The sequence below is a fragment of the Rhodamnia argentea genome, chromosome 10 (assembly GCF_020921035.1).
Source record: "Rhodamnia argentea isolate NSW1041297 chromosome 10, ASM2092103v1, whole genome shotgun sequence".
Taxonomy (NCBI): domain Eukaryota; kingdom Viridiplantae; phylum Streptophyta; class Magnoliopsida; order Myrtales; family Myrtaceae; genus Rhodamnia; species Rhodamnia argentea.
The window spans coordinates 22,124,656-22,151,410 of NC_063159.1; the positions used below are offsets into that span (position 1 = coordinate 22,124,656).

General features: G+C 41.1%; 3 protein-coding genes across 4 annotated transcripts; 1 reads left to right on the forward strand and 2 right to left on the reverse strand.

Moving 5' to 3' along the window:
* LOC115735157 (ras-related protein RABC2a-like) lies at positions 1–4,150 on the forward strand. Of its 2 annotated transcripts, none has more exons than XM_048271737.1 (6): positions 1–431; positions 930–998; positions 1,183–1,248; positions 2,169–2,290; positions 2,612–2,740; positions 3,614–3,735. In XM_048271737.1, exons 1-6 carry the CDS (start codon positions 296–298, stop codon positions 3,617–3,619), a joined length of 528 nt encoding a protein of 175 aa, XP_048127694.1. In that variant the 5' UTR covers positions 1–295; the 3' UTR covers positions 3,620–3,735. The 2 variants fall into 2 exon arrangements, with proteins under 2 accessions (XP_048127694.1, XP_030522129.1); XM_030666269.2 differs by having other exon boundaries at positions 7–431; positions 3,671–4,150.
* Positions 4,151–5,267: 1,117 nt separating this feature from the next.
* LOC115735173 (poly [ADP-ribose] polymerase tankyrase) lies at positions 5,268–7,703 on the reverse strand. Its single transcript, XM_030666291.2, has 6 exons — positions 7,439–7,703; positions 6,362–6,453; positions 6,174–6,252; positions 5,949–6,043; positions 5,656–5,751; positions 5,268–5,582 (listed from the first exon to the last, which is right to left on the reverse strand). Exons 1-6 carry the CDS (start codon positions 7,617–7,619, stop codon positions 5,502–5,504), a joined length of 624 nt encoding a protein of 207 aa, XP_030522151.1. The 5' UTR covers positions 7,620–7,703; the 3' UTR covers positions 5,268–5,501.
* Positions 7,704–10,954: 3,251 nt separating this feature from the next.
* On the reverse strand, positions 10,955–12,069 carry LOC115735073 (zinc finger protein ZAT5-like). Its single transcript, XM_030666134.2, has one exon. The coding sequence runs from the start codon at positions 12,005–12,007 to the stop codon at positions 11,087–11,089; it is 921 nt and encodes a 306-aa protein (XP_030521994.1). The 5' UTR covers positions 12,008–12,069; the 3' UTR covers positions 10,955–11,086.
* Positions 12,070–26,755: the final 14,686 nt, after the last annotated feature.

Consider the following 26,755-nt stretch of genomic DNA (forward strand, 5'->3'; position numbering starts at 1 on the left):
GTTAACGTCGTCAGGCGGTCTCAGTTTAGTTTAGCCGCTTTCTTTAGCTTCTCTCACTAAGCCAGCATTTGATGCCCCCTCGCCTTCTCTCTCTCTCTCTCTCTCCCTCATTGCATTGCTTCTCACTCTACTGGAGCCAAAGACGCAAAGGCAGGAGAGAGAGAGAGAGAGAGAGAGAGAGAGAGAACAAACACCCAGATTCCGGAACACGCATCACCATTGAAAGACAAACAGGGGATTTACAGAGGGGGGTCCGTTGTCGTCGTTTAAGGTTGATTTTGGATGCAAACCGATAATGGGTTCTTCAGGGCAAAGTGGTGGGTTTGATCTGTCGTTCAAGATCTTGCTGATCGGAGACTCTGGCGTCGGCAAAAGCAGCCTTCTTGTCAGCTTCATCTCTTCTTCTGCTGAAGATCTCGCCCCAACCATTGGTACTCCCTCAAAGAGAAAGAAGTTTGCTGCTTTTCGTCTGTTGATTTCTGTATCTTTTTCGATGTGTATGAGAAAATTTCTGGGCAATGGAGCTTAGGTGTCATTACTTCAGCATCCCATGTTGAGACGACAGTTTCTGATGGATTGATGATGTTACTTGTTGGCTTCAGTTGCTAGTAACAGAGAAGTGGGATCTATGGCTAAATTTCAAAACTTTGAGCGACTGCATGCTCAGTGCTAGTTTTTAACTGGTGTTGCCTAATATAAGATCCCATAGAAGCTCCCATTTTTGGCTCAAATTTCTTACGTTGGTTGGCTTCTGTGATTATGACCTCAAGAATGTCACTAGCCAGTTTTCCTGTTTTATCCACTTTTGTGGCGATTTCTTGGTGATTTCCTTTAGTTTCTGATTTGGCATTGCTGGTTGAGCGATTAGCAGTGGTTTAAGATATTCAGGAGTTGCTACTATCTTATGGTCTTGAATGGAATTCGGACAGGTGTTGATTTCAAGATAAAGTTGCTCACAGTTGGTGGGAAGAGACTAAAGCTGACAATTTGGGACACTGGTAAATGAACTCGAATTCTTGATAGATTTTAGTTTTTCACTTAGAGTCAGTCTTACTGTCTAAGACGGACAGATGGTATTGTGACTGTGGTGCTCTTTAATTTCTTTTCAAGATTCAATTCAAAATTCGGTCACAACATCATGATAGTGAATATCTTGTCGAAAAACAATGATTTCTGTTGCAGCTGGACAGGAGAAGTTCAGGACATTGACAAGCTCCTACTACAGAAATGTCCAGGGAATCATTCTTGGTATGCCATAGATAGAAATTCCTGTGTGATCAACTAAACATGTCAATAACAGCCTGATTGCATCTTGGGATGTGTTGTATTTTGCTGCAACCCAACTTATGCTTTTATGGACTATGTTATTATCAAAAGCACCAAAATGCCGGAAACATGTCCTCCCTCTGCATTCATGCCCGTCATCATTATCATAGAAAAATGGCCTTATCTGCTACATGCTTGACGTGGGGAAAGGCAAGCTTATCTGCTTGTTCCTCACTTAATGGTTAGAGCTTATGATTGGTAGTCTAGCCTCATATAATTTGTTTTCTTTAATTATCTCTTTTTAGAGTCCTTCACTTCTGCTAAATGACAATGCGCTCTGCAACATTAGGCGCTGCCTATCAGGGTGGGTTGGGAAGACTTAAGTGAAATTCATGGATTGGAATTGTCCTCATCAATGCCAAATTGGGCATATTAGAGAAGGAAGCTTTGGATGAAATAGCTGTTAGATAGTGTAGCGTCATCAGATGGATGTGCCAGGTAGGATAAAGAGAAGATATGCAATTTAGATTTGGTGAAAGAAGGATGCTCATAATCCTACAGATGTATCAATATATTGTCTGCACTCTAGTTTATTGCTTTGTATATGCTTTGCACAGCTAAAGTAGCTGGCCAATTGATGGGATGACACATGACTGTTTAGAGATATATATAGTGTAGTTGGCGACGCTGTTTGATCAGTGGAAACTTGTTTGATTACAACCATTCGTTTTGTGTTTTCTATCTCTCTTCTTCTCTATTGCTCAAAGTCGAGTAAAATTTAGATCTTGGCCTATGAAAATGCTCTTAAATATGGTATGAAGAAATGATGCACTCTGCTGACTTTGCAGCCTCTCACGTAGATCTATCCTGATTCTTGTCGACTTCTTTTCTCTTTGGTTTAGTTTATGACGTGACAAGGAAAGAGACCTTTGCAAACTTATCCAATGTATGGGCAAAAGAAGTGGAGCTCTATTCTACTAGTCAAAATTGTGTTAAGATGCTAGTCGGGAATAAAGTTGACAAGGTAAATTCTGAAACTTCATCTGTCCCCTCTAGTTTTCCCTACATCAATGTCATGGAATTAATGTTCTTCTCTTATCAATTCCTTTAACATATATATTGTGTTTCATATGCATGTAAATTAAGTAAAGAGCTCAACGACAAACAGGGGTGGAAACACTCTAGCACTATCATTGAGTTATTGGACTTCTTGTTTGAGAGACCTCTGGTCTTTGCTTTGTGGCTTCCCATTTTCCTTGATCTGCAATATTCATATGGACATGCCATTAGTCAATCCAATGCAAGTATATCTTTAACTATTTATCTGTTCACTGTGTGCCTGCAGGATTCTGAAAAGGCTGTGAGTTCAGAGGAGGGAATCGCTCTGGCGAAAGAACTTGGGTGCTTATTCCTAGAATGCAGTGCAAAAACGAGAGAGAACGTGGAGCAGTGCTTCGAAAAACTGGCCTTAAAGGTACTCCTCCTGATATCTTCCACATGCTTGTCATTTGTATAACTAATGTGTCAAGCTGGAAAATAAACTTTTATTTACAACTATTACAATTTCGTTTCACTGCAACATTGCTGTGATATATTTGCATGATATTGCTCTTTGATTTGACCTTGAATATCATGAACTATGTAAATAAATATGCAAAACCAATGATATTTCAAACAGCCGTGTTAACTTGTCATTTTGACCTTAAATCCTACCTAGCTTTGCTGTAAAAGATTCTAAGTGTGAAAGATCCAGTATAACTGCAGTAACTGGGGTTTGAGGAGCTGTCTCTGTGAAAGATACTGCTCACCATAGATCCACAATTTCACTGTCTCAAGTCTGTGAAAGGGAATGTGGGAACTACTGGAAACTCCTCTTGCAAGGAAATGATTAGGGAGATAATATTTTCGGGTTTGCGCTTAGTTGGTCTAATTTCTCCTGTAGTCGCAGCTTGATTTTGTGCACTATTATGGATAATGTATCAATGCGAGAGCGCACATGTATAGCTAAGTGTCTGAGCGTGCATGAGCAGTGTTAGCTCCCAAATTTTGTACCTATGTAAATGGGAGTTTTGTACCAACATTTGACTAACTTATCTTTGCTCATCCAATCGCTTAAAGTATTCAAGATTTGATATTTCATCAATTAAGTTAAAAATTTGATTGTAAACGGGAAATAAAATCTTGTCTTTCCACGCAACCATCGTCGTTCACTTCAAGAAAAATGACTCCTTGAGAGAGTTGTCCATGTGGAAAGACATACGCATATAAGGCAACCAGATAAATCTCATGCAGCACATGAACAGTAAATTTAACAACCAATGTTGACGGCCGCATGAACCCCTGGTGGGACTAACATCTGATTTCAATATGCGAACGAATTATGTTATCATCTTCCACTTGCCAGATTATGGAGATTCCCAGTCTCTTGGAAGAAGGATCAACTGCCGGAAAGAGAAACATCTTGAAACAGAAGCAAGAACACCAGTCACCGGCTAACGGCAGTTGCTGTTCTTAGTAGGCCGCACTGTAACAGATTTGGTGCTGAAGCTTTCGTTGCGCTCCAATGGAAGGTGAGAAATCAAGCAACTTGAGTGGAAAGGAATCTGCAGATTCAATCTTGGCCATGTTATGATCTGGTTTATGTAAATGATTGCTGCTTTTCTTTTGCCTCCTCCTTTTCATATTTGATCCTCTTTCTTCTCTTGTAATTTAACCCTGCTGTCATGGAGTGGCTTTAGTTGTACCGTCGTTCTCTCGATGCCCGACTCTGGTTCGTTGTGTTAGCTCGTGTACATTGTTCTGTCTTACTGGATCGTGGTTATAACTTATGAGAAATGCCCCCTGAAACAAGTGTATTGTATGTATAAATTCTTTTTCCATTCAATGCAAAGGTCTCGTGCCTTTCCTGCCCTGAATAAATCTGAGAAGCATTTTGGCAATTTGCCTTCTTCCTTCCACTCATCTCGTGCAAGAATGAAGTTAGAAACCATCTGAGTTTTTTGGATCTAAGTGGTGACGTTGGATTTTCGGGGATTGTCATGACTGCCCAATAAAATGGTTCTCTCTCTCTCTCTCTCTCTCTCTCTCTCTCACAAATGAGTGCATTCAGGACCCACTGAAATCCTGTTGGTCTTAACAATTGATTGCAAGGTCGATCATTCAACTTCTCAGGTCGGATCTTCCAACTATGAATGGAGGATTCCCACAGCTCAATGCATAAAAAGAGGACAGAAAGTAAATAAAATAAACGAAAAGGAACCGCGCTAAAGATGATCGTTTCCAAAGTGGGCCGACCGATTCCAGGTTCTCCTACGACCTTCGATTCCGAAAGATTAAAAACAGTCACCGAACCGGCTGGTTTTGTCCAATATTTGCACAAAACTCGTTTGGCGATAACATCATATGAATAAGTTGAATATTTGTATATATGGAGTTCTGATGGCAGATGTAACAATGATAGTCAGGATCCTGGCTTTGGACCTGTTTATTATACATTAGAAAGACCTGTACAAATTATGCCTTCAGAAAATATTTTTCAAATATTGTGAAATGCATTGGCGTGAAATCCATTATCCCAATCGTTCGTATATCAGAAACTTAAATGTGAGAACAGTTTTGAACCCGAGATTATAATAACCAACTAAAGAGCTCGCAGAATTTGGAATAGTTTTCTCGGCAATTCACAACGAAAAAGTCGGGGAGTACTAGTCGAGAAAGATCGATTAGCACTCGCCACCATATTGCAAAGAGGAATCTAGAACCTACAACCGTAGAAAAGAAAAGTAAGTTTTCATTGGAAGCGGATTTCATTCAACGATCTCAAAGAATTGTTAAATAGCAAAATCAGCACACTACCCTGAGCCACGAAAAATTGAAAACTACTATTGTGATATTCGATCTTTTCCATCAGAGAACTGGCTATCCTAGGGTATGTAAATTATCCACCACCACAATAAACTTGAATCTAATGGAGAGTCTGAACCCCACATGAACGCCGAGGGTGGTAAACGGGATTATATGAGTGAATAGCATGAAGCCAGCATGCTATAGGCAGAAAATGGCAGAAAAACTTAACCCAGACTTACTCAGATACATATACAGAAGCAAGACCTCCATGCATGGGCCATTACTCTCATTCACCCGATAACAAAACCAGTTAAGCCTAAGCAAGAATCCAGACAACCTCAATTACCACAGCCAGAATAAATCGAAAACTGATGGAGAATCACAAGAAACTACTGACAACTCATAGCACCACCGGCAGCTTCGAAAATTCGTTTAGCTTCGGTGTCCGGATCAGGTAGCTCAACAGGGGTCTGGAAATAGATAATATATCAGAAACACATTGATGGTGAGGAATGCAAGTGGAAAAGTCATGTGGGTACATACCTTCCCATACATGTTTGTCTTTGTGGGATCAGCTCCAGCAGCAAGCAATATTCTTATAACATCCACATGTTCACCTCTAGCAGCATGATGAAGAGGCTGCAGGAAAAAAGTACAGCAGGTTCTCTGAGTTCTTTTTTCTATAACAACTGTAATCAATCATTTCTAACTATGATAAGAAGCATTGCAGAGCTTGGATTCTTATTTCTTTGTCGAGAATGGAGATCTAAAGTTTGCCTCGGCAATTTTATGTTCAAAGACATGCAAAACAAAATTTCTAGTTGATTTGAGCTTACTGTATCTCCTTCGTCGTCATTTGTCTCCAACATCCTTTTCACACATTCTCCATTCCTTGCTCTGTTAATTAGAAACTGAACTATGTCGACATATCCTGGACCAAAGCAAAGAAAGGTACCACAGATAAACAAGTATGAAAACAACTCCAGAAAAATTCGTGGAGAATTGTTGTAAATGCATATTAGGGAAGTATGTCAATCCGTATTAATTAAGTTGCATCCTACCCCCAGCACAAGCATCATGAAGAGGAATTGCCCCATCTTCGTCCTTCGCTTCCAAGCAAGCGCCTCTTTCCAAAAGTAACTAGATAAGCAGACTAATTTCAGCTAAAGGAACTCAAGGAAACAATGGACAACAGAAAGATAAGGCAAACAAAAACTGATTGACAGAAGTGGAACTTTTTCTTTTCGACCTGCACACAAGGTAGATGTCCATATAGGCAAGCCAGATGCAAAGCTGTATCCCCATCTTCCACTGGTTCGTCGATACTGCCATTTAAGTTGTCTATGCATATACGTGAAAAACATTCAGCTGGGAGGCTTTCAAACACCAGTATAAAGATCAAGTACTTCATTCAGAACCGCTCGCAGGAATAAGATCACAATAACATGAATGACAAGTATCTATAACCACATGATCATCATATCTACCTGCAAACCAGAACCTCAGCTCCAGAAGAACACGGGTAAATTTGTCTGAATTAGCTCATTTATAAGGCCGGATCCTAGAGCACGGTGCATAAAAATCAGGTGCACCACTAATTCTCCGACAATTATAACTGCTTTTTGATCTATAAATCGCGAATAAGTATTCACAGCAAGGACGTCATTGCTTCGGCTAGAGAACTTCTTCCTAAACCTTTTCAAGATCTTTTTCAGTTAGATACCGACAGTGCAACCCACAACAACTTTCTTGCCATCCCCTCCAAATATTGACTGCAGAACTTCAAAGCCTATGGATGGCATATTTGCAACAACTAGCAAGGCATGTTTTCTAAGCTGCATTTTTGTGGACCGGTTGTTTTCTCATCCCAGGGCGCAACCCCCTTAACTAAAACCTACAGTAGCACAGTCAGCGCTGAATTCCGCTCTTGCCCAAGCCATTCTCGCTGGTGCATCCAACTTCGACACATGGACACCGCAACCGCCAAACCCCCCTCCAATCTACATAGCATGACAATTTGCATCTTCAAACAAGTTCGAAGGACCTTGGGTTTCAATCAAAAGATGGTTCGTGGACACACTTAGCAAACTGCGAAAATTTGCTTACAATAAACTACCCAAACTAATTCATCACAATTGCTGGAAAACGAATTATGTGAATCCCAGAATCGATTGAGCAACAAAAGAACAAATTCATCAATTACCCAACGAAATGTCAAACCGCAGAGAAAATCCCACAATTGAACAAAACATGGAAGGACAAAACAATTAAGTCAATCCACAAATCCATGCGAACAACCCAATTTGCAAGAGAGAGAGAGAGAGACCGAGAGCGAGGCGGAGGGCATCGACGTCGCCGTCCTGGACGGCGAGGGAGAGGTCGCGGAGGTGAGGAGGAGTGTAGGAGTCGGGCTCGAGCAGACCTTCCTGTTCGAAGAGGGCGTAGTTGTGGTCGTCCTCGTTCTCGTCGTCCTCCACAAGCCCGTTGCGCCTCCCCGGAACCGCCATTGCGCTCTTCCGCTTTCACCTCGGACTGGAGGCTTTGCCTTCTACAATTCAGGCAGAAAGAGCCCTCTTTTCACCTCCAAAACTTCCCATCGCATGCCTAAATATCTTGTTCGCTTTTAATTCTTTGGGCCGGGTTTATTTCATCCTAAATGACCAGGTTGGGCCTAATTGCATTGGTTGTTTGAGGTTAGGGTTTCAGATTAGGGGAGTCATCTGTTCAATTTGATCTTTCAAGAAACCCGCACCAAACTGGTTGTAAGCTTCAACCGAGCCAAATCTCGTCCTGAGTTGAATATGAACCGAAGCAAAAATCTCTATTGTTCGGTTTTCGATTTTTCTTTTCTTTTCTGGTTCAAAACCGGTGAAACCACTGGCCATTAGGATCGGTGATCCCCCGCAAGCCCCCTGCCCAAGAGCCATAAAGCCCTCGCCAGCTGTGGGCGATGGGCCATGACCCCTCACCGAGGCCGACAAGTGTCGCCTCGCTAGAGCTAGTGTCATTGAGGGCTCACAAAGCCAACTCTGGCCCGCGAGGGGCCCTCGCACACGGCCGGCGGAGCCAACGGCCCTTTTGCCTCAAAAAAAGGAAAAAGGAAAAAATAAACAATAAAATATGATTATTTTGAAGATTTTTCAATGCGATTTGGTTAATCGGACCGAAATAATTGAACTAGAAAAAAAAATAGAAAGGTCAATTTTCAATTATTTGAACCAAAAATTGAACCGAACCAAAATACATGAAATTATCGGTTCGGTTAAGTTCGGTTAGCGGTTGGGTTTAGTTTTCTAGTTCGATTTTGACACCCCTAATGAGTATCGTGTGAAACTCGCGAGTTTGAGTGAATAATTTAGCAGCCCAGATCAAATCCCTAAATCAAAGACCCCTCTCTTCATGTCAATCTCGGATTGATGGCAAACCAAGCCACTCTAAAATCAAATGGGATTCCGGGCCTCGAATTTGAGGTCGATGATTCACGGTCATTATGGACCGATGCTACTTGAATATTTCTTTTAAGATACGGCTAATGCGATTCGGTTAGTGGATCACCTTTTTTCTTTATAAGTAAGCTAGTAATTTCTTTCTTAAAATAGACGAAAGGGACGATAACAGTGCCATATCACTTTGTTGTCATAATTTTTCAAGCAGTCATTTAAGTTCTATGACTTTTAAAGACGTTTACTTAAGTAGCATTAGCGTGAGAATCTTGAGTGGCAAAAATTTTATGTCACATCATCCGAAATGGTTTGTCGAGAGAAAGATGTTATTTTCAATCATTTAAAACGACGCCCTTTTAGCCCCCTTTCTCTTCCCGGTCCGAGGATCTACGGATGAATTAGGTTTCAATTGAACCCTAGATCCCATTTTCTTCTCCATCAATTTAAAGTCCACCAGACCTCTGAGGCGATTCGATTTGACTCTCGTATGCAAACAAGATCACCCAAAAAAAAAAAAAAGAAGCAAAAGAGAGAGAGGAGAGAGAGAAGAGGAGGAGGAATATGCTTCTAATATACTTCAGGAACTTCTTCTACATTCTTGCAAGGTCTAGGCCCAAAAAAAGCATCACCTTCTTTGGCGGCTAATTCCATCGAAATCAAGAACAAAAAATGTCAATGGCTGAAACCCAAATAAAAAATTAAAATAAAAAACATAATTTTTTAAAAATAAATAAAGACAAAGAAAATCGGATATTTTTAAATTATAAAATAATCATATGCTCGTTAAATTATAAAAAAAAATGTCCACAACGATTTTGTAACATAATTTTTTCAAAAAGTTGTAAGAAACAAATTTTCTTATATTGGATTAAATATAGAAGTATTTTAGCAATATATGTAGGGTCGAGTATGAGTCAAGAAATTTTCCCCGCGCATAAATAGGTCATAGTGTCGGTTTGGGCCGAATCATTTATGACTTGATTTGATCCACCCGTTTGATAGATCTAAACAATACTAACATCTCCATCTAATCACGTGCCTTTTTTCGACGTATGTTTCGTTTATGGAAGAACATATCATTGCAAACGGGCACGAATTGTGCGGGGCATGATTCTAGGGGCAAGGTTGTTCACACTAGCATTGTCTAAGCTAAGCTGAAAAGACTTTGTTTGACATGTCACAGTCATTGGCTGCTCTCACGATTTCCGCACATGCATTATTTAATTTTGTGGATATGGCAACACCGGAGTTCGGTGGCGCAACCCTCAATTTGGCCAGATCTCGCGGCCTGCGACACGACAATACGGGAAACTAGCTTGACTTGCCCGTAAAATTCGAAGTCGATGAGACCGAAAGTTACTTTGTGGAGAAGAGATGCACCAATTCCACTGTTTGCTTCTTTTTTCTCTTTGCAAAGTCTCTTGTGGCGCCACGCACATACTAGACGAAGTCTAAAGGTTAGACGGCGGTGAGTTGTATAAAGTGTAGGTAACTTGCCTCCTTGTACTTGAAGGGGCTGTCAATATGGCTCGTTGCACTAAGCTTATGTTGGGATTGAACATTTAAGCGTTATGTTTGTCTCGGTGCCTCTTTAGGTGGCCCCGTCCCACCTCTTGGTTAACTTATTATTCTCACAAGATTGCTCGCTCGGATGTCGAGGCTGACCTCAATTTTGAATCTCCGGCATACATTGGGCATTTGTCGCCATGAAATTTGCGCGATATGGTGTAAGGGGTTACGACCCATTGCTGCCCCTGCACTTCTGAATAGTCACATGATTTGTGTGTCTTGTGTTCATAGTCGTCGAATTTTTGTTGGTACTCGAGTGGGTTGAGCACGTAGGGAGGTTCCTACATCTCTAAGGTAGTGAATAAGCCGGGGGTGCCTCTGTTAACCTTGAGGTACTAGTTCGTCGACTGGGAAGCAGGGTTGGATAGTGGTTGCGGTCCATTTCAAGATCGAAGTTAGCGGGAGCAATCGTGTATACGAAATGAAAATAGGTTAGAGAGTCCCAATGTTTGAGAATTCGCGAGAGAGTGGGAATTTGCGAAAGAGGGATGAATGAGAAATCAGAGGGAGAGACGACCAACTTAATAGATGATTTTCTCGAATTTTACTCTCTAATCTGTAGCTAGTGTCCGACAAGCTAATGGTAACACAATGACCTCTCAAAGGCCCCAGGCCTCTATGGTAGAAGGCCCATGTGGTCCTGGTCTACATGGGCCCAAGTAGTGGACTCAGCCTTTCAAGCCTACGGGCTTGGGCCTTCCCATAAGGGCCCATGGGCTAACGGATCCTGCCCCGGCCTGGCCCCTCGATACTGCTAATCATGTTTGTATCATTCCAATTTTCTTGGCATACCGTGTCTTCTCTCTAGTAAATAGCCTATGTCTATGTTAGAAGATGTACTATTCTTCTTCTAGAAAAGAATGAATAAATGAATCACGTCAATTCCACGACAGATTTTTGGGGCCAAAAGGCAAATTGAGAAGCAAAAGAGAGACAAGTAAAGAATAACACGAAGTTGCTTGTTAGTAATGGCAATCCACCAAAGCCAGAGGAGACGTGGAGAAGACAAGAACTTGTTCCTCGGACGCGAAAGCGTACCCGGCCGCCGCCGCCTCCGGTTCTTCCTCGGCGGCCGGCGCCGGGAGGTTCAGATCCAAACCCTGCAGTCCTTGCCCATGTCTTCCCTTCTTGATCTCGGATTCCGGGTTGTTGGCTCCGGGCCCGGGCATAACCGCCCTGTGCCTCCTCATGTGACCCCCCAGTGCTTGACCCGAGTTGAACTCGACCCCGCATATCGAGCACTCGTGTACCTTGTTACTTGACTTGTTCCCCAAGCTAGACGGGGCGGCGCCTGGCGTTATTTGCAGAGAAAGAGCCGTGCATGCAGTGACGCTCCGCCGTTCGTCACCGATATCGTTGCCCTTCATCGTGATGTGGGCGGGTTTGCCGTTCCTGTCGTGGTCGTGGTCGAGCTTGGGCTTCTTGTGACTGGTTCGGTGCCCGCCGAGGGCTTGGAAGGATGGGAAGCTCCGGCCGCAGGTCTTGCACGAAAAGGCGCATGATGCTTCGACCTTGACGTTGTTGTTGTGAGCACTGGCAGGTCTCGGGGCGACGGGGCCTCGGCCTCGAGCCAGGAGTATCAAGCAATTGGCCATGTCTGCCTCTTCTTCTTTGGTGCTCTCGGGAGAATGGCAGGACGTCGTGGTGGTCATAGTGGCAGTAGTGGCTGTGGTGGGATCGGAACCTTCGCGGTCGAGCCAGTGGCGGGGGACGACGGCTCTTGCTTCGGAATCGGAGCTGCTGCTGCTGCAAGCCATGGTCAACGCGAGGGGAGACGGTGGGCGTGGCCGCCTCGTGCGCTTGCCTTTGAACTTGATGACCGTAGCGTCGGTGTTTGTGTGGCGGCGATCCAATTCGCCGGACACTCGAATTTCCATCGTCATGATCCACAGAGAGAGAGAGAGAGAGAGAGAGAGAGAGTTCTTGTAAAGGTTGTACGGGGATGATTTATATAAAGTGGTGATGATTCGGGGCGAGATGGGGGAGGTGAGTTTGAGTCTAAAAGCCGCTTTCTTTGGTGCAATATGTTCTTTTGCCTTGCCAACCTCGCATTCCCAACCTCGGCTCCGTATAAGAAAGTAGAAGCTAAAAGAATATACTAATTTAAGTGAGGATACTAAGAATTCAAGACGCAAACAACAAAGGCGTCTGGGCTTTGGAAAGAACCGGTTTTACGCCATGCATTTACCAAGCGGATCGGAGGTGATGACGTCGCACAACCGACTGATTGCCACAAGTGAATTTCTTCCGACATGGGTGGGCGTAATTTTGATTGATCGGTCACATTATGAGGCCGAGGCACCCTCAGAAAATTACTTTTTGAGATGGCAATAGGGTTTACTTCGCTCTTTGTCTTCGGTTCAAGAGTAAAATTCCAAATGCACGGGATCGGTGCGTGGCAGTGCACCCTTAAGATCGCCCGGGAAGGTGGACCAGTCGATGTGCGCGAATGCCGGCCGGGACGCTAAAGGATCGATTTACGAAATTGACCTACTACAGGGATGCTAGAGGATTACAAGTCAACTAGAGAGAGGGAAGGAGAGATTCGTAGGTTTCTTGGGCATGGGACGGGACTAGTCGGTGGCTTCGAAGCAAACTCCTTGCTTTTTGCGAACGATTCTCGCTGGAGGATTGGTTTGCAAGCCTGGAACCTCACCCAGAATATGTGCTCCTCACTCCAATTTTTCTTTGTTTTTCTTCTCTTGCTTATACTATTCTATTCTTGCTCAATTTGCCGCCATATATTTCTACTCTTGCGGATCCGAGTGTGGACCTGCTGAATATTTCTGATAGGGACCATCGGATACTCTACCGTTGTTTATGTTCCTCACCTCACCTCACCTTAATATCCGTTAAAGCTGAACTTAAAGTGATGTCGATACCTCGTCGTGAAAATATCGGTTTACCCTTTGAGACCTCTAAGGGAGGAGAAAGAGAAGGAGTTCGAGTCGATTCATGCGGTTTCATCCATGTCGATCGATTGAAAGACGATGATCAATCGGCGAAACGAGGCAAATGTCTTCGGGTCAAGTCCTGGGATGCTAAATACTACACTATTAGATCATTGGTTTTCTTACAACAGATTCCATGAGTTGATCAGGGAAATCGTGTGCAGTTGACCTTTCGCCTTGTCATTTTAGTTTGCCTTTTGTTCTCAAGAACGGTACCCTAGTTGTCTTCCCACCAAAACCAATACAACATCCAAATGATTGCGGCAATATTCTAACGATGTCCCAATGATTAAGGACACTAATTGAGGGGAAGAACTAACGTATGGACACATGCTTGCCGTTAGAGAGCTCAGCGGCAAAAATCTAGTGGACAGAAGGAACTATGTTCCAACGCTTAATCCATGTTCTGTCTCCACTTTTATATTTGGGGGGAGGTTGTCCTGCGGTTTTCAGCACGAATCACGAACTGATAATGCAGTTTTAAATGGGAACAAAATACAAATCACCATCCGATTTGCGCACTCCTCCTGGGCCACTCTCGAGCGACTACCAAGCCGACTAAGGGTGGGTTTGGTTCGACATTTAGAAGTAGCATTTGGCCCCGAATGCTCCTTTGAAAAATGTTGAACCGTTTGGCAAGCATTTCGAAGGAGCATTTGGCCAAATATTCCTCTTGGGAAGGCTGAAAGCCCAATGCTAGAAGCCCCAGCATTAGCTTTCGGCATTTGCATTCCCCCAAAGCTCTTTCCAAATGTCGAACCAAACCCACCCTAAGTACTCCGGAAGCTTGTTACTTGTCCGGAAAGTCCTAAACTTATTGTACGGCGAACAATTTAGTCCGAAACCTTTTAATTGTACCAATTTAGTCTTAAACCTTTTGACGATTTGCCAATGTAGTTCTAAACCTACTTTTTGGATAATTGATCTTGAAGGACTATATTGACAATTAGTTAAAAAATTTAGAAATAAATTCGCTTCATCGAAAGGTTTAGGACGAAATTGATACAATTGAAAAATTATGGTTGAATTGGCTGCCGTACAACAAGTTTAAAACTTTTTTGGTAATTTTCCCAGCTAAATTGTATACGCATCGTTAGATCGTGTAGATTTTGTCTAGGCTTCACATTTGTCTCGCCATTCAAACCTATCGTGGTACATATGCCACGCTCACGAAATCATTTTATAAATTCACCTAGACGTATTGCATATCTTTTTATGTATGTGTATGATTACTTTGGAGAGAACCGAGTAATTTTCCATATGATCAATAGATTCGAGGGTATTTCGTTAACATACGTATTTTATTCCCAATCTTTAATGGGATCGTTGACTTCCATTAACAATACACATGCAATTTCGAGGAGCTCCTCTCTCTCTCTCTCTCTCTCTCTCTTCAAGTAACATGCAGTTATGCTTCGGCTGGTGTCCCGTGTTGTCTTCTAACAGCAAGATTGACTTTTCCTTTTTCTCCTTTGTCCTTTTCTTCAGAGGCCCACTTATTTTATGTGTTGTGTGTCTAAAGACAAAACTGGTCACTGTTTCATTGTATGCAGTCATATTCTTGTGATACAAATTCACGATCGCCCATTTATAGCTAATTGAACCTCTAGGATTTTATTCGGCCAAAAAAAAAAAAATCGAGAATTGGCACAATTTCTTTCACTGTCGTCTAGAATTTTTTCGATTTAGAACCCGAAGTCACCTGTTCAAATCCCACCAACTATGTAAACATTGCTTTAGATCAAGGTCACTTGTATATGTCAAAAAAAGGTTGGACTTAACCGAATTACACCATTGAAAAATGAAAGCTGCTAGCATGACAGTCTAACATTACTATGAGTTATTTCTAATCACGCGATCTCCCAATCAATGAGTGTTTTATGTTAACAGGTGGTGATGCTATATGGATATACGGTTGAGAATGCACCCTCCCCGATCGTATTGTCGGAGAAGCATTTCCCTTGAAAAATATATGAATAGTAACTTCTCGTGTCGATCGGGCCAAATAATATCTCAATTACATGTTGACTTTCTAATTGGGATTTTTCTTAATTTTTTTAAGAAAAAAACTTAAATAGAAGCCCGAAATGGACCTTATTTCAAATAAGCGTTTGAAATGCCATCATTATTTCAAAGAAAGGCCTAACCAAGGTACTGTTGGCATTTGCATTTTCTAATTTTTTTTCTTTTCTTTTTTTTTTTCCTTGTTTTCCTTCCTTTTCGTTTGTGGCCGATCTCGGGCGATAGTCGACCGCCTTTAATGGCCACAGGCAAGGTGACCCTTGCCAATGGTCATCGAGTTCTCACCTAGTGGCTAGCGAGGATCACCGGGTCCTCGCCAGCCGCAACAAAGGAAAAAAAAAAGCAATGCGGAAAAATGAAAAGAAAAAAGAGAAAAATAACAAAGATAAAAAAAATGACGAAACGCTGTTGGTTGGATGCTTCTTTGAAATAATAAGGGCACTTCAGGTTCTTATTTGAAATTTACCTTTTTTTGTTTGTTTGTTTTTTTTTTTTTTTTTGGTGAAGGAAATTGGAAAGTCTATGTTTAAGTGACGATTTGTAGAGTGAGATTCTGACTCTTTCTAGGGTGGGAAGATTTCGGGCGTAGGAGAGCTTGCGTCGTCACGACAGACGCCAACATTGGCGATAGTAAAGCATCAATCCATTTTTTTTCACAACATGTGGGGATTTGGTTGGTGAACTTAACCATCACGACTTCCTCTATTATTCTTGCTTCTAAAGCTCACATTACTTTCTATATAACATGGCACCACTCTTCCACTAAGCCTCCACTACTTAACACCATGTATTCCCCAAATATATTATGGATTTGGTATATGTCCCGAACTATACTTATGCACAAAACAAAGTTGATATACTGTACTTGGGAGTGAAAAAAAAAAAAAAACAAAAACAATCGCACAATATTAACATTATGATAAGCTAAGAGGTCCGAGATGGGAGACCATGATAGCGATTCTCTCCGGACGTCATCACAAGGGCCTCATTTGCTACGGGATGTTCGGTTTACGCCATAGTTATGATCATTTTTGTGATCAGTTATGATCTATCTACAAATAGTAAGTTATGATTTTGTGAATTAAGTTATGAACAGTTAAGAAAGGTCATAATCTTCTTATTAGAATAGAAGATTCTATATTGAAAATCTTAATGTGTGTTTGGAGATATTTAATATGATTAGAATTGATCTTAGAAGTTATAAGCCGAATTGTCGTGTGAGACATAAAATCACTTAGACTGCATTTGGTCATCATGATATAAGCAAGGATATGGTATGTTTTACCGTATCCTGTGTTTGGCGATTGTCCAAGATAGAATAAAGGGGGATATAGCTAGTATAAAAATCCCATGGGAGGGGGTGGAATAGACCAGTATGGGATTTCTCAAGAGAACAGATGCGAGAAAAATCAGCGAAGACCGTGGTACATGAGAGAAACAGCCAACGTCTTACATCTATTTTGCTGAATGGAAGGAATTTTCTTCCATGATCGCGAGCTGTGATCATCGCGCTTGGAGGCCGACCGAGGCTTGGACATATTACTAGGCAAACTAAAGTCCCCGATGAAACTCATCCAAAGTTTGAAGAATGGCAAGGAAGCGATCACAATGTTATGACTTGGATCTTCAACTCAATGGAGCCTAAAATCTATGAGATCTTTCCTTACTCAGATTTGGCCAAAATATTATGGGATTCATTGTTTGAGATGTATGGTCAAGCCAATAATGCATCTCGAATTTTTGAGCTTCATCAAGGTATTGCTACCCCCAAGCAAAGTGCAAATTAGTCGTTCACAAAACATCCGGGGAGCATGAAGAAACAGTGGGGTGAACTCCGTTAGTACGGACTTGCAACCCAAAATGTGTGCGACTATGTGCAAAGGGAAGAACAAGATAGAATTTTTTATCTCTTGGTAAGCCTAAGGCCCGAGTTTGAAGACATCAAACGTGACATTATTATGAGGCTGCAATTGCCGTCCTATAATACTGTGTGCTCCATAATACAAAGTGAAGATACAAGGAGGATAGTCATGCATCCCGACTCATGTGGCACCATTAGTAGGCTTTTTAGAGCACTCGGCAAACACTATTAATTCCAATGCTAGGCAAAGTGATGCTGGTACTTGGTTTGTCAAGGGGAAAGGAAAGAAGCCCATTCGTTTTCATTGTAATTGAGATGGACATTCTAATGAACGATGTTGGATTCTACATCCTTAGCTAAGTGCAAATAAGGACAAGGGTCCGGACGCTAAGATAGCAATTCAAGGGAATACCACAGACTTCCAATCCAAGTTGGAGTCCTTTACGTTGCAAGTTCAGCAGCAACTTCGGACACATGGTTCGGGTCCCTTTGGCATTGAATCCATAAATTTGGCCAAGACCTCTAGTAATATTAGTGCACTTTTCGTTGAGTCTAGAAATTGGTTTATTGTTGATTCTGGTGCTACGTAACATATGATAGTTCCCCACATATTCTATCTAATATTGTTCTAGCTCTTTATATCCACCGATCACAGTGGCTAACGAAGTGTAGGTGCCAACCCAAGGTGTTAGGCAACCGAATGTGCTTTCGAAAAAAAAAAAAAACTAAGGTTTTATTGGTTTCGAGATTATCTTCTAATTTAATGTCCGTGAATAAATGTACTAAACAGTAGAATTGTAATGTCATTTTTAGTCCACAGAAGGTGTTGTTTTAGGATCGCAGTACTAGGAGGATGATTGGTGAAGGACAACTTTAGGACGGGCTGTGCACCTTAGATTTGCATGGCGAAGTGTTGGTGGCTAGGAAGGGGCCTGCAGATACCTCTCGTCTATGGCATTGGCGCATGGGTCATCCTTCGGATCGAGTGTTGTAGTCCTTAAACATGCCTTTGACTCTTGATTCTAGTAGTTGTGATCCATGTCACTTTGCTAAGCAACATAGGTTGCCTTTCCCTAAACATTTGCATAAATCAACTGAATTGTTTGCTTTGGTACATTCAAATGCGTGGGGATACTCTCCTATTGATTCTAAAAAGGGTTTTCGGTATTTTTTTACCTTTATTGATGATAAATCGAGAGCTACATGGCTTTACCTCCTTAAGTATAAAAGTGAAGTACTTACAGGTTTCCAGGATTTTTGCAATATGGTGACTAACCAATTTAATACTTATGTGAAGGTTCTTCGTACCGACAATTGTACCGAATACACTAATCAAACATTTCAGTTTTTTTTATGAAGCAATGGTATTACTAATGAGACATTATATGTCGTTGCTCCACAACAAAATGGGGTAGATGAAGGGAAGAATCGTCACCTACTAGAGGTCACCCGGGCCTTGTTATTATCCGATTGCATAAATCCTATTAGGCATATGCTGTTCTTACTAGTTGTTATTTAATTAATAGACTCCCTACTCGAGTGTGAGGGTATACAACTCCTATGGAAGTGTCGTATGGGCGAAAATTTGATATATCTCACTTAAGGATTTTTGGGAATGTCTACTATGTTCACTCTCAAACTGGTGGAAGGTTAGATCCTCGTGCCGGGAAATGTGTGTTTGTTGGTTATTCATCTATCAAGAAAGGGTACAAGTGTTATGACCCTTGCACAAAGCGTGTCTGTATTTCTCGGGATGTTGTATTTGATGAAACTCATATGTTTTTTCTTGATAAGAGCCATATTCGGGGGGAGTGTGCAGATTATTATAGGAAGTTTTCCTATGAATTTGCTCCTATTCCCGTGGATGTTAATGGGACCGGTGAAGCTGGAGTCAGAAATGGGGGCGTTGAAGTCAATAATAGGAGCTGTACTTCGAGTGACGAATCTACAGAACAAAATGCTTTGGGTCATGAATATGCAGATCAAGAAAATTCAGAAATGGACCAAGAGATTGAGGCTTTCTCTTTCAAGAAGCTGAACCTGGAATTGCCACCAAGGGAGCGACGGATGAGAGGACAACAGATGCAATCCCATTACGAAGGACATCTTGTGCCATTAGACCTTCAACTCATCTTTGGGATTTTACTACTTATTATTCAGTTCAACATCATATTCAAGAATTTGTTGGCTATGACAAAATCTCTCACAATTTTTTGAGTTTCTTATCTGTCATTGAAGAATAACAGGAACCTTACAACTATGAGGAAACAAGAGAAAAAGCTATCTAGGCTGGTGCAATGAAGGATGAGCTTCGTGTTTTAGATCGAAATCATACTTGGGAACTAGTACAACTTCCAAGAGAGAAGAAGACAGTTGGTTGCCATTGGATCTAGAAGATCAAACACAATAGTGATGGATTAGTCGAAATATATAAAACGAAGCTGGTTGCAAAAAGATACACTCAAACGTATGGTATAGATTACAAAGAAACCTTTGCACCTGTGGTTACAATGAACACTGTGCGTGTTCTTATGTTCGCAGCTATTAATTATGGATGACCCTTGTTCCGAATGGATGTAAAGAACGCATTCTTCATGGAGATTTGGAGGAGGAGGTTTATATGGATCTTCCTCTTGGTCACCCCTTGCAGAATAAAGATGGAATTTTTGCGGGTTGAAGAGGGCCATATATGGTCTCAAGCAATCACCTAGAGCATGGTATAGTAAACCGAGTGCTATGCTCATCAAAGTTGGATTCAAAAGAGGGGTAGCAGACTCTTCAATGTTCAAGGCTGATGACAAAGGTATAGTTACTTGTTTATGTTGATGATATTTTGATTCACGACAGCAATCGGCCAAGAATCGAAGCACTTAAGTGGCATTTAAGCAAGGAATTTGATATCAAAGACCTTAGCAGATTGAAGTATTTTTTTTTTTTGGGTATTGAGGTTGCGGGATCTCACAAAGGATTGTTTTTATCTTAGAGGAAATATGTTATGGATTTGCTGAAGGAGACCGAGAAGTTAGGAGTTAGACGGATCAACATTGCTATGAAGTATGATAGTAAGTTCATTTCAAACGACACTCCATTACATGATGTTGGACAATTTCAGCGGCTTGTTGGACGATTGATTTATCTGACTATCACTAGACCTAATATAGCATATCAAATTAGTTATGTAAGTCAATTTATGCAAAAACCAACTCGAGGGCATATGGAGCTAATAAATCATTTGCTATTGTATTTGAAGGCTACGCCTAGGAAGGGAATTCTAATGAAAAATAATGGTCGTACACAACTTGCTGTCTACACTAATGCAGATTGGGTTGGGAGCCTTGTAGATAGGAAATATACTGCAGACACGGTATTTGAAGGTCGCGCCCGGGAAGGGAATTCTAATGAAAAATAATGGACACATATAACTTGTTGGCTACACTAATGCAGATTGAGTTGGGAGCTTTGTAGATAGGGAATCTACTATAGGGTTCCGTACTTTTGTGGGAGGAAACATTGTTACTTGGAAAAGTAAAAAGCAAATGGTAGTTGCTCGTCTAAGCGCATAGGTAGAATGTCGTGCCATGGCTACTGCTACCAGTGAAATTGTGTGGTTGAGACTACTACTTCAAGAATTGGGTTGCAATTGCATGACCAAGCCTACAAAGCTATTTTGTGATAATCAGGCACTTTGTGAGAGAAAATGTGCAAGACAAGATAATTGAGACCCCATACGATCGGAGTTAGGGCCAACTGGCTAAGTTTTTTACCAAAGCATTACCTAAGGAAGTATTTCAAGAAATGATAAACAAGTTGACCTTTGACGAGATCTTCGGCCCAACTTGAGGGGGAGTGTTGGCGTAATTTTCTCTCCTATCTTAGGAAAGGAGATTTGTTAATGTTGTATTCCTATAATTTTGGGGTGCTTTCTTTTTTCCTTATTATTTTCCTATTTTTGGTTGCTTGTTTCCTTTGTTGGAGCAACCTTTCCTACACATATGTTTGAACAATGGCAAATGATCCAATACAACAAAATAACAAAAAGAGAACGAGAGTTTTTTGTCCGAGAATGTAGGTACATTGCCGAACCTAGTTAACCTTTGTGTCTTTGTATGATTGTTTGTTTTTCTACAAGATTGTTCAGCACTTGTTTACTTACTCAACATGACAACAAGCAAGGCCAGTGAGTCATTCTCAAGGGATTCAACTTCAAATCAAGACCTCCGATTCTACAACATCTACTCTGTCGATGTTATGCCCGAATTCATATGGTACAAATCTCTGTTCAATAATATCTCACTTATCATAACTCATCATTGAATAATTTCTAAAGCATCCTAATGTCTTAGCAAAACAAAGTCGATCTTAGCTGTACCTTTCATTTGCTTATCCGACTTTAAATCAGTAGTTCACCAAACAATAAATAGGATATGACAAAATCATTGAATTTCTTATTCTATCTATTTAGTCTTATCCTTACTAGAAATCCAGACAACTAAACACATTCTTGTGATTTATAGGTCGGGGTTATTAAGTTTGATCTTCATAATCGTAGGTTGTCAACTTTTAAGCAACAAGTTATGTGATCCGACTTTAAAAAGTTTTGTGGAATCAATGGGCATTGTCAGTTTTGATTGTAGTTTCATATTTATTGAAAATGAAAGGCGAATGCTAAGGTCGTTGATCTAAGAAGCGATAAGTTTAAGTGATGGTTCATTAAGTTGTGAACTCGAGAGACAATGAATTTTACTAGAGATTACATGAGTTCTTATTTCGGTGATCAAGGAGGTTAAAGTCATTCAACAAAGTGATAATCTTCTAAGTAGTGATATTCATTATGAAGATTTGTGGATTAAAGATGAATTCTTATCTTAGCGATCGAGAAGGTAATAGTCATTCAAGTTTAAGTAATAATCTTTTAAGTAGCAATATTCTTTATAAGATACGTGATTAAAGATAAGCTCTTATTTTCACGGTCTCTGATCCCATAGATAGAGGAAAAAAATTGCTTGGGAGATTGTTAATAGTGGAATTTGAATAAGTAGATCTTTTTCTTCCCCAACCCTATAAGGAAGACAATCTCAAGTACTATGATTAGAAGTATCTTACTCATTAATTTAATATAGGGACATTATGATTCTTGTTCGAGATATACTGAAAGTCAATTATTCGATAGTTCCAGAAAGGATCAATTTTGAAGTTATGTTATTGATGAACTCATCTTAGCTAGAGCATGCGAGCATTTAAAGGTTTTCATAAGTACATAAGAATTGATTTACACAAATTCTTCAAGTGGACTGTGTGATATTCTTAGGCTATGTTTTAATTGACATGATGGAAATCTCGATAATTTAATTGCTGGATGTGGAAGTTCTAAGTTATGATGAATATGAAAGATGCAGTTTATTGTGATTTGAAAGATGTATAGGTAATCTAGATATTCGTAGGCTACGTCTTAACTGTCACTTTCTAATTTGGACACCTCTCACTCAATTTCAACCTAGTGTTTTTAACCAAATATTATTGTCGCTTTTAACCTTAGTCATTTTTATTCCTTTGTAACTTGTGTAAGTCTTCAAAGCACGTCCCTTCTTGATTATGTGAAACCTTTACAAATAACCAAGATTAAAAAAAAATTCCGGGGCTTGGCTTTTTTTTTCCCCCTTATGAGCTTGATGGTCCTTCTATTTCCGAAGACTCCATCATGTAACATGGGCTCCATCTATCCCCCAAAAAAGAAAGATCCATCGTCATTAGGAGCCCATGATTAGTTCCATAAATCTCACTGCACCGACCGTAGTAAAGTTGTACCAAAATAGAGATCTAATTTAAACAACCAGGTACAACATCACATTTGACACATAAAACCATCTCTATGTTAATGTTAAGAAAGAGAAATGTTCCTTTGCATAGGAGCGCATCGGGTTCTTCCTTGGAGATCAAGTCGGTGTCCGGATGGATGTGGACAAGGTGCGTATCCACGAGTGGCCCCAACAAATATAAGTATGACCGCTGAAAAGAAGAGAAATAACATTCTATACTATGTAATGCAGCTCGGGATAGAAGGCTTCTCCTCGCAATATAGTCCAATCTCTCTACGATGCCAGTCCTTGACCCCTTTTTTCTATGAGAGGCCGCAACAAGCCTCTTTGGCCTTTTGAAGGATTGAAGTCAACCTGTCATGACCCAAACCCTACGAGCTCGCCAACATCCCCTTTGGCCACGATTGTGTACAGTTCTCCAGGATCCAACGGCCAGCGAGATTCAAACTCAACATAAATGACAATGCGGAAGCAGAAAAACCAAACTTTGTACAGAAACAAATAACAATACAATAACTTGGGATGGTAAAAGAAAACTTATATACATATCCACAAGCCCGATACAAAAGCCATACCCGAGGCTTTAGAGGCCACTGTACAAACCTATGACCACTTGTAACAAAAAAATCTAGTGGTCGAAGCCTAACTTTCATCTAAAAGAAAAAAACTCATCGAAAAGTCAAGAGGCCAACTACCCTAAGCCCCATCCTCATTATTGTCAGACGAAGTTCCCAAAGCTTCTTCATCGTCGATCACCAACGGCGTCTCCACATCAGATGGCTCCACTATCTCTACGTCCTCCTCTGGCGCCAAATTCCCGGGGTCGGTCTCCGAGTCTTCGGGACCAGCAACGGGGTTCGTCATTACACCGTTTGGAGGGGCAACTTGAGTGGGGTTCCATTCCCTAACTCCGTTATAGGGGATATCAAAGCCCCTCAGCGGTCCTACTCCATGCCAGGTACGTATGGGGCTTCCAAAAATTCTCTCCTACGTCTACCCGGATGGCAGTAGTATGCCCATAATACACCTTGTCTTCCCCCATAGGATACTCTGTGATCACTGTCTCCATGTCCTGGGGAATCCCAAACCTCTGTAGTGGCTCATTCATTATTGAGGCGGAGGGTCCGAAAAAGGGTAACCCACGACGGGGTGAGAATAAATCTCAGCAAGAAAGTCCCTAATCGTATATTAGGGCGCTAGTGCCTCCGGACACAACGTAGGTGAGTAGTTTTCAATCAATCCTCACTCAATCAATGGAACCCACAAGATAAATTCCAAAAATAAACGTCGATCTTTCTCCCAACTTGCTACGCCTTTAAAACAATACCACGTTATTTAGAAGCTCGCGTTTAATGCATCAAGCTATAATATAAATGGATAGACCCACGTAATAATGCCTCAAGCCATTATATAGTCCGGACTCGCGTAATAACGCATCGGGTAAATATAACCTGCGTAATAATGTCTCAGGTTAGTATTCCGCGTTTAACGCCTCAGGATAAAATAATAAACAGAACCCCGCGTAATAACGCTTCAGGGTAAAATTCCGCATTCACGCTCGATTATTCCTCATAAAGACCATGTAATAATAATAATCCCTCGATCGCTCGACTGATACCACACGATCACATAAAATCTTCCGATTAGCATATCAAGACCACACGATCTCACAAATTTTCTCTAATAAAAGATCGGGACCACGCGATCTTTCTAACTTTTCCCAACGCTCAATCGAGACCACTCGATCTAATTATACTGAAGGAATATTCGATTGGGACCACATGATTCACTCATGTTGAATAAATAATTAATCGAGACCACCCGATTAAATCACACTAAGCCATTGGCCAATCGGAACCACACGATTAATTCATACCAATGCAATAATTAATCTACATCATATGATTAAAATTATGCTAACGTAGCAATTAATATATACCGTACGATTAAATTATGCTAACGTGCAATTAATACGTACCACACGATTAGATCACACTAACGTAGCAATTAATCGGGACCATACGATTTAAATATCATAACGTACATTTAATCTCCACTACATGATTAAAGCATAGTAAAGCTACAATTAATCCTAGCCGTACGATCAATCTTCATAAAGCAAGAATCAATCTAGGCCATCCAATTAAAGCGTCATAAAGCAAAATTCAATCTTAGCCATCCAATTGCAATCATGGGAAAACTATTCACATCAAGACCACAAAATTCTCTCTCTGTCCTCTCTCCATTTTCGGCCAACATGCTTGAAGAACACAATCAAGAAATTTTTCACTCAAAACTACTCAATTCCGAGTCCTTTAGCATCCTAACTACCTAATCAAGGTTTAGGAACTAACTTACCTCAAAATCTAGCAAATTCTTCGGTGAAAAGTTGAGAAAATTTTTTATCCAAATGGCGGCTCCGGCGGTCCTCTCTCGGCTGGCTTTAACCCACGGAATTCCAGCGGCTCTGGGCGGCTCACGGTGGTGGCTTAGCTTCGGTGGTTCAAGGTGAGGCCGGTGATGGCTTGGTGAAATTTCGGCGGTGATGGTGGTGGTGAAGTGGGTGTTCGGCCAAGCTAGGGTAGAGAGACAGAAGTGAGAGAAAATGGTGATAATTATGAGGAAGAAGATGAAAATATTCAAGATAATAGGTTAGAATATTTTTTGGAGTAGATATTTGGTCTTGACTTATTGGTCTTAAAAAGACGAGAGAGAAATTTGTGGGGTCTACCAATAATTCACTCAATTTGGCTCTTGAAATGCAAGAAGGGCAATTTGGTAATTTCTTTCACCCTTGACTAGTCAAATTAGGCCATGAGGGGGAAAATGACCAAAATGTCCCTTGACCAAAGTGGAAAAATGGGTATTTTTCAAGGGTAAATGGATTTTTTCCCATTTTCAGCCCTAATTTTATTTTTCCGAACACTTTGGGGGGAACCGCGAAGTAACCGAACTCCGGATGAGTTAACGTCCAAAATTTAATTATTGGAACCCCTGAAGGTCCGACGTCTAATTTTGAAATCCGATTTGCAATCAATTTCAATCAATTGAAATTTCAGCGTATCTCAAACTAACGAGCGGCTTTTAGGAATTACACGTATCGACTCGTCATTAATATCACATTTAAGAATTACTCGAGCCCTAATGACTTTGGTTGCCATATAATTGCGAGGGTCAATCACTAGTCTCGATGGACACGATCATTAGAAAATGATTTACGAGCGTTCGGAACCCGTGCGAGGTCAAACGGAATCACCCGTGATCTAAGCGTAGGGTATCACTCAAATCGTTCCTTAACCGTTCTAGGATCAGCCTATATTGGTCCAAAATATTCCCTCGACAATTTTCATGGTCAAAGAGTCGATCCAGGTGCAAGCTCTTAGGTCAACGTACTTGATTTTCCTAGCTAGCCATTCCCATTTGGTTAGTCTTCTCAAGAGGGATCAATTATGAGCGAGATTTAGTTGAAATACATCAATGAGACATTTCATTCATTCAGAGCTTCAAAAATAAGTCGGAATATAGGATGTCACACAACCTCTTGCCCTTCTTGGGGGGGTTGTAGTCGACTTTTCGGATTCAGTAAGATGGCCATTTTGGACTAGGTCGATGCGCTGGCCAAATTATCTTAAAGAAATGTTAGCATCGCAAGGATTAAGCGAGGGCACCCTTTTGGGCTCCACCGAAGGGAAATGGGTGTGGATTGGGTTGGAGTTCATTGGTTAAAAGAGACTGGGTACCCATTAAATGAAGAAGCAATTGGCCCTTGGGTCTTACCTTCCTAAACCACTGCTAAAGCTCAATAAGGAAGCCGATCGATGGAACCATTTTCCAATAGCAGGCATCAACCAAGATAAGCCAATAAGTCCATGTCTTACTCTCTATCTCTAGTCTTGCCTTTCTGCACGATTTGTGTTAATTTGATGATTTAGTGTGTGCCTCAATTTTGGAATCTCAATGCCCCAAAAGAGAGAACTAATG